The sequence below is a fragment of the Myotis davidii genome, unplaced genomic scaffold, assembly GCF_000327345.1.
Source record: "Myotis davidii unplaced genomic scaffold, ASM32734v1 scaffold646, whole genome shotgun sequence".
Taxonomy (NCBI): Eukaryota; Metazoa; Chordata; class Mammalia; order Chiroptera; family Vespertilionidae; genus Myotis; species Myotis davidii.
In genome coordinates this window covers 490,489-498,631 of record NW_006296801.1, presented here as the reverse complement: position 1 = coordinate 498,631, position 8,143 = coordinate 490,489, and the positions used below count along the sequence as shown (strand labels likewise).

Below are 8,143 nucleotides of genomic sequence, written 5' to 3'. Positions count from 1 at the left end.
ACTTACTGAGAGGGGTGTGTAGGTACATCGTGTCCGTCTTACACTGAAGCCCGGAAAGCTTTAGATGTGGCCGTGGAAACAACGGTGATAGAGGAGAGGTATGCTTAGTGTCCTCCCCTTACCTGCTTCCAAAATAATGAATGAGTCCCTTGGAATTTAAAAGATTAAGTGATTCAACCAAAACAAACTCTGGGCTTTTATATGTTAGATTAGTTGGATCCTTGGGGGGACACATACGTTTACACTGTCCTCTAGGCAAGGGAACCCAGGGATTAAGCATAAGGATTCCAGTGAACACCCAGGGGTCTGCATATACACAAACTGGTTAGCAAAGATCGGGGAATAATTAGGGGTACCGCCTTCGGTACTCCCCTCCATCTCCCCTAAGTCGGCATTCTGGTAAACAGGGCAGGCCGCCTCCCACACACTTCCCTTTTATCAGAATGGCCTCCTTACAAACTATCCAACCAAGTCTCTGTGCTCCCCAGCATGTAAGGAAGGGGTAAGAAAACAGTCATAAATCTGGAGTGAATGAAACCTAAACCAGTCAGTCCCTTGGAGCTTTAGGACCTTTGTGGATGAGCATAAAGGGCATCCAACCTCCACATCTGCGGGTGACAGTGTAGCTTATATCGTAGAAAAGCTGAATAAGATACTTAAAGCACCGGAAGTTATTAGAGAATAACCAAGTCAGGCAGAACCTGAAGGATTGCTGGAGAGAATGTGGCAGCACCTAGGCAAGCCCCACATTTACCTGTGCGTTCCCCCCAGAACATTTACTAGCTCATATAGCAAGGAACAGAGACCAAGCTGAAAGAGGTGGCCAGGGCTTGTGGCATTTCAGTTGGCTGGGAAGAAGGAAGTTGGAGTTCAGAGATGCCATGTGCCAGGGTTCAGCCCCGGGGGTCCAGAGGTTCCCAAAGGTGTGGACGGAGTCGGTGAAGAATGTTTTACATGGAGACAGCGTTCAGAACTCTCTAGCTCTCTTTAGTCTCTGTGGATCTTCCTGTGCCTGGCTGAGGCCACAGGGAAAGGTCTTGATCCAAACTGAGCCTTTATTTTATAGTCAGAGGTAAACAAGGTAGTGGTTAAAAAAGTTACACAGTTCTTGTGAGCTTCACTTGTTTACACTGTTCTGGTGGGTTTCACTTGTTTTTGTTCTTGTTGCACTTTCCTCAGCCCATTAGCTTCCCAGGTAAGATCTAGGGAGCTTCATAAGGTCAAGCCTAATTATGCTAAGAGGACTGTGCCCTCTAAGCTGGGACTTGTTTGTGACTTTGCCAACAGGTCAGTCCGAGGCTTATGACCCTATATCGGCTCCCCACACGGAATGAATGCATACATGATTTCTTAGCCTTTCTGAAAAGTTGAAAATGGTTTGCGCCCCCAGCCCCACCGCCTTTTTTTTTTTTTTTAAATATATATATCTTAGACCTACACATCCCACATCAGGAACTCCTGACTTCACAACAGCTCCATATCCCCATTTTATAAACGAGGACACCAAGAATCAAGGAGGGAAAAAGCCTTGCCAAAGACCACAGACTTTGGAAGTAGTGTGGCTGGGACTTGTTTCCACTGCAGCCTCCTATGCTAACATTCTGTGACCCAAATGAGAAAGTTAAAACGCTTGCATGGAGAGTCTTATATCGAACTGCAATCTTTGTCTTCTTTAAAATGCCCATTCTGTGGAGCTTTACAGCATAAGTATAACCCCCTTCTGTTCAGATGTGCCTTCCCATAGCTGAAGCCAAGCATGGCTTTCCTAAATTCTCTCTATGGGGGTATTCTGTGTATGAAAATACAGTCGTGAGCTTCTTAGAGGTGGCGCTAATGATTCACTGCCTCTTGTACCCCCAGACATCCGCCGTGGTGAAGCTGAACGTGGGGGGCGAGCTCTTCACCACTACTGTGGGCACCCTGAGAAAAATTCCGGGTTCAAAGCTGGCAGGTATGTTCTGCACCTTAGCCAAGGCCTCCACGAGTAAGGATGACGAGGGCCGATTCTTCATCGATCGCCCCGGCACCTATTTTGGAGCCATCCTGGACTACCTGCGCAGCGGGCAGATGCCCAAGCAGCACATCCCCGAGGTGTACCGAGAGGCTCAGTTCTTCGAAATCACACCTTTAGTCAAGCTGCTGGAGGACACGCCGCAGATCTTTGGCGAGCAGGTGGCTCGGAAGCAGTTCTTGTTGCGGGTGCCCAGTTACAGCGAGAACCTGGAGCTCATGGTGCGCCTGGCGCGTGCCGAGGCCATGGCCGCGCGTTACTCCAACGTGCTGGTGTGTGCGGTGCACACGGAAGGGGATGCGGCACACTGCGAGGAATCCCTGCGAGTCCTGGAGGCGACCAAGAGGTTGGTCGTCAAATTCGGGCCTTGGAAGGCGGCCCCGGTCATCAGGGACCTCTTGGACTCCGTGCAGATGGACATTGAGGCTCAGGGGTACCAGGTAGTCTATGACTACTGCTCCAAGAAGACATTTCAGCCTAAGGCAAATGCCCACGAATACTTCTATACGTTCCGATTCACCTGGTGGTGATTCTCAGGCGGAGGGGGCTGTTTATTATGGGCTCTAGTGGGGCTTATGAAATTAAAAGTTGCCTTCAAAAATCATCTTTAATTTCAAAAATAAACAACTTCCAAGGTGGTCTGCAAAGCTTGCTCCCAAATATTTATGTCCCCCCGTAGAGACATTCCACTCGTTGCAACTGACTCCACTGTACTTGCCTAGTGAAGTGCAGCTGCTCTCTCTTTAAAGCCTCACATACCTGCCAGATCCTTCCCTTGAAGTCAGATAGCAAGGCTGAGTTGGAATGTTTAAAAAATGTTTTGGCTGGAGATGCGGGGTATCAACAGGAATATAACAGGATATGAATCTAGATCAGTGGTTCGCAACCTTGGCTGCACAGTAGAATCACCTGGGAATCTTTTCAAAATCCTGATTTCCGGGCCTCATCCTCCAGAAATTCTTTCTTTGTTATAGGGTGGGGCCACAACATTAGTAACAAAGAAACAGAATTTCCGGAGGATGAGGCCCGGAAATCAGGATTTTAAAAAGATTCTCAGGTGATTCTAATGTGCAGCCAAGGTTGAGAACCACTGATCTAGATAGTCTGAACTAAACACATGATTTATCCAGCTTCAGCCTACGGGCCAATCCTCTGGCCCAGGTGTGTGCCTTCATGATGAGGAAGATGCCAAGTCAGTACCTATAGTAGATGCCACTCAGCTCTTCTTTCCCAGATGCTGTATTGGTTGCTAAAGCCTCACCCTGTCCTATCTCTAGAACAGTGGTTCTCAAAGTGTGGTCCCTGCAGCATTAGCAACCTTTGGAACTTTTTAGAAATACAAATTCTCTGTCCTCCGCTTCAGCCTACTGAATCAGAACCTCAGGGTTGGCCCAGCAGTCTGCTTTAACAAGTCCTCCAGGTGGTTCTGATGCATTCTAATTGAGACCTGCTCTAGAAGAGAATTGCCCTTGTTTGTGAGGTTCTCCCTTACCTCAAGGAGGAACCAACTCTGGTACAGTTCCTGTTCCAGAGCTCCTTGTGGGATCCAACTGAAGTCAATCTTCATCTAATACCACATTTTTGCTTAGCATTTTTCCTCTGCTCTATCCTGCTTCCCTCACTGCCCTTCCTGAGAGCACATCAGCAATAAACCACTTACACAAAGACTCTTTCAGGTTCTGCTTGTCAACGTAAACCATAACTCTAAGGAGGACACGTAGATATTCATCCTTCTCCAAGTCCAGGTCTGGGATGGATGGCCCTCTTCCTTGCTTAGAAGGGTGATCAGCCATCCTGGATTCCTCAGGACTGAAGGTCAACTGTAAAGGTTTAAAAAATTAATACTGAGTCAGGGTGTTTCAAATTTAACATAAAATTGCTCAGAACAAAGTCATTGCCCAGCCGACGTGGCTCTGTGGTTGAGCATCGACCTATGAACCAGGTCACTGTTCGATTCCCGTTTAGGCATATGCCTGGGTTTCCAGCTTGATCCCCAGTATGTGGTGTGCAGGAGGCAGCCGATTGATGATTCTCTCTAGTCATTAATGTTTCTATTTCTCCATCTCCTTTCCTCTCTGAAATCAATAAAAAAAATTTTTTTTAAAGCATAGTCATTTTCTTTTTTTAAAAAAATATTTTATTGATTTTTTACAGAGAGTAAGGGAGAGGGATAGAGAGTTAAGAAACATCAATTAGCTGCCTCCTGCACACTCTCTACTGGGGATGTGCCCGCAACCAAGGTACATGCCCTTGACCAGAATTGAACCTGGGACCCTTGAGTCTGCAGGACGACGGTCTATCCACTGAGCCAAACCAGTTAGGGCAAAAACAAAACAAAACAAAACAACAACACATAGTCATTTTCAATAAGCATTACAGTTTAGTAACTGTGTCTGCTTGTATATTTTTTATTTTCAAAACTTGTTTAATGTTTTCCCTCTTTTTGGTATTTAATATAGCTGACAATTAAAAGTGGAAAAATCCTGAATGTCTATTTGAACTTTTTATCATGAAGCAATTCAACATTCTTTATCAAGTGCCTGAAAAAGAGTTCATACCCTTTGATAAGTAGTTATGAGATTAGATTCCAAAGAGACTCCCTGTCTATCCACTGAGCCAAACCAGGTAGGGCAAAAAAACCCCAACCATAGTCATTTTCAATAAGCATTACAATTTAGTAACTGTGTCTGCTTGTATATTTTTTCTTATTTTCAAAACTTGTTTAATGTTTTCCCTTTTTTTGGTATTTAATATAGCTGACAATTCAAAGTGGAAAAATCCTGAATGCCTATTTGAACTTTTTATCATGAAGCAATTCAACATTCTTTATCAAGTGCCTGAAAAAGAGTTCATACCCTTTGATAAGTAGTTATGAGATTAGATTCCAAAGAGACTCCCTGCTTAAGATGTAAGTAGAATTGCTTGTACTCTCAAGTTCATGAATTATGGAAGGGTCAATGTCCTCCCCAAGATTTCTGCACATTCCCAGAGGGTTTGTCTCCTCTGGTCAGCTCTGGTTCTCTGCTCCTGCCAGATTCATTCAGCATAGGGATCTTCTAATCTAGATGCCTTAAACCTGTTGTTGCTGTTCTGCACAATGCTCACCCAGATTTAACACTCAGATCTTTTCTTTTTAATTTTTTTTATTTATTGACTTGAGAAAGAAAAACATCAACTTGTTGTTCTACTTATTTATGCATTCATTGGTTAATTGTTGTATATGCCTTGACCAGGGATCAAACCCACAACCTTGGCATACTAAGCTACCGGGCAAGGACTCAGATATTTTTTGTAATTGTTACAAATTCCACTCACATGAACTATTTGTGCACATAGCAGACTGTGGGAAATACAGACAAATAAAGGGGAGAGAGTTTACACCACAAATGCAAATAACTTCAAGCTGAATATTGGACATATCTATTCTTAAAAGTGTGTCAGTCATCCACATCTCTAGGGGCTTTTCAGTAGTAGCTTGTATTTGTTTTCTATTCTCTCCCTGTTCTTTGCTTTTCAGTAGTAGCTTGTATTTGTTTTCTATTCTTCTCTCCCTGTTCTTTGTTGTTGTTTTTTAAATACTTTTTTTCATTGATTTCAGAGAGAGGAAGGGGAAGGGAGAGAGAGAATGACTGATCGGCTGCCTCCTGCACTGGGGATTGAGCCTACAACCTGGGCATGTGCCCTAACTGGGAATTGAACCGTGACCTCCTGGTTCATAGGTCGATGCGCAACCACTAAGCCATCCTAGCCGGGCTTCCCTCCCTGTTCTTGATATGCTTCTCAGTAGATGGGAGTAATCTTCCCTGTCCTACTGACTTCCTGCTAGGCCTTACGACTTAATCTGGTTAATGGAGTATGTGTGGAACTGAGTGTGCCATTTCCAAACAGGCTTTAGAGGCATGTCAAGTTTCCACCAGCCCTGCCCGAAGCAGCCCATGTTCCAGTTACTTTTTTTATTGCTTTGCCTTTAGCCCGCATCCCTTAAGATCAGACTCTCTTCCTAAGCAATACACCAAACTAGTTTATTAAACAAAGGCAATTCCAATATCTCCCTCCAACTTCCAAATCCATAATACAATTAAGATGACATAACTATTTTTAAAAGTATGTTTTGATTCACTTTATAGAGACAGAGGAGGGAGGGAGAGAGATACATCGATGTGAGAGTGAAACATTCATCGACTGCCTCCTGCAGGGATCAAGCCTGCAACCCGGGTATGTGCCCTGACCCAGAATCAAACGCAACTTTTTGGTGCACAGGATGACACCCAACAAGTTGAGTCACACCAGCCAGGGCTGCTAACATTTATTAAAGATACTGTTTTGCCAAGTGCTTTTCATTTAACTGAATATATTTGTAAATGCAGTGGTTTCTGTGGCCTGGGATGCCATTCTTTCTGGAAAATTTACCACAGACATATCTTGTTTTATCATCATTCACTTTATTGTGTTTCTTACACATTGAAAACCCTCCACCAGCAAAAAGATTACTACTTGCCTGAAGACTCAGATGGCATTTTTAAAGCAATAAAGTATTTTTAAATTCAGACAGTAGCTTTTCTAAGACATAATGCTACTGCACACTTAGACTACAGTAAAGTATAAACATAACTTTTATATGCACTGGGAAACCAAAACTTCATGTGACGTGCTTTATTGCAATGTTCACTTTATTTAGAGGCCTGGAACCAAATCTGCAATATCTCCAAGATATACCTGTATTTTAAAGCCAGATTTAAACTCCTCCCCTCTGTAAAACTTTCCTGAGACATCCTGAAGAAGTTGGGTCTGTTTGGACCACATTCCTTTGTTATCCATCACACTTTGAATGCCCACTAATTATCAGCTGGGTGTCTCCCTTCCCAGTTAGACTGTAGGACCTTGAGGGTAAGTAAAGACCACCTTTGAATGGATTTTTAGGTCTTCTGTACCGACTACAGCCTGCTGTTTTTCTTTTCTTTTTCAATTACCATTCACATTCAATATTATTTTGTATTAGTTTTGGGCCTGTTGCTTTTTCTGAGCATCTCACACTAACTCTTTTGAAAGATGAAACAGTGAAGAGCTGACGTTTCACGTTGGATGTAAAATTGGGCTTGGATTTACTAACACTGACACGTGAATTACGTTGCATAGTCTGTAAACTGTTTTTGCACCATCTCATTCCATTGTCATTACATTTGTCAGATGTTACAACCCCATTTGCAGTTGAGGCTACTTTTTATTAAGTAGCTCTAAGGCAGCGGTTCTCAACCTGTGCGTCGCGACCCCTCTGGCAGTAGAAGGACCCTTTCACAGGGGTCGCCTAAGACCATCGGAAAACACATATATAATTACATATTGTTTTTGTGATTAATCACTATGCTTTAATTATGTTCAATTCGTAACAATGAAAATACATCCTGCATATCAGATATTTACATGACGATTCATAACAGTAGCAAAATTACAGTTATGAAGTAGCAACGAAAATAGTTTGATGGTTGGGTCAGAACATGAGGAACTGTATTTAAAGGGCCAGAAGGTTGAGAACCACTGCGCTGAGGTTAACTTTGTAACGATAGCTATCAGTAAACACTTACCAGGACTTAGGTTAAGCATTGTATGTAGATCACACCATTTAATCCTTACAATACCCTTATCACATAGGATGTATTATAACTCCTCTGTTATAGCAAGGAAAACAGAAGTTTAGGAAAAGTCAATGATTTACTCAAGCTCACAAGCTATTAAGTATTAGACCTTTGATACCAGGCTCAGTTCTCTAAATATCCCCCACTACCTCCCAGTTGAAAGACACGTTGAAAGACCCAGAGCATTGAAATGTAAAAAGATAGATATTTCACATAAAACTGGCTCAGCAAAGGGTACTATTTGTATACACTAAAAAGAATTTCTGAAAATGTCAAATTACTCTGGGAGATGAAATGTCTCAGGAGCCCTGACTTAAAGGGTCTGTGCAAAAATCAGTGTTTCTTATGTGCAAAAATATGTGTTTAATATGCTTCTTTTTTTGCTAGATTTCTGGGATCTAACGAAATGAATTTTTTTTTTTTTGAAAAGGAACAAAACCAAATACTGTTTCCCAGTATGGCTTATAGAATGCTTTCAAAATGAGGAATGAGAACCCTT

The 8,143-nt window shown here is 42.8% G+C and overlaps 1 protein-coding gene across 1 annotated transcript in view; it reads left to right on the top strand.

Annotated features, from left to right (window-relative positions):
* The window catches only part of KCTD14 (potassium channel tetramerization domain containing 14), an 11,801-nt gene extending 9,143 nt beyond the window's left edge, over nt 1-2,658 (top strand). The window contains exon 2 of the mRNA XM_006772518.2: nt 1,861-2,658. Within this exon, the coding sequence (XP_006772581.1) occupies nt 1,861-2,541 (681 nt within the window). The 3' untranslated portion in view covers nt 2,542-2,658. The remainder of the gene's footprint in view (nt 1-1,860) is intronic.
* Nucleotides 2,659-8,143: the final 5,485 nt, after the last annotated feature.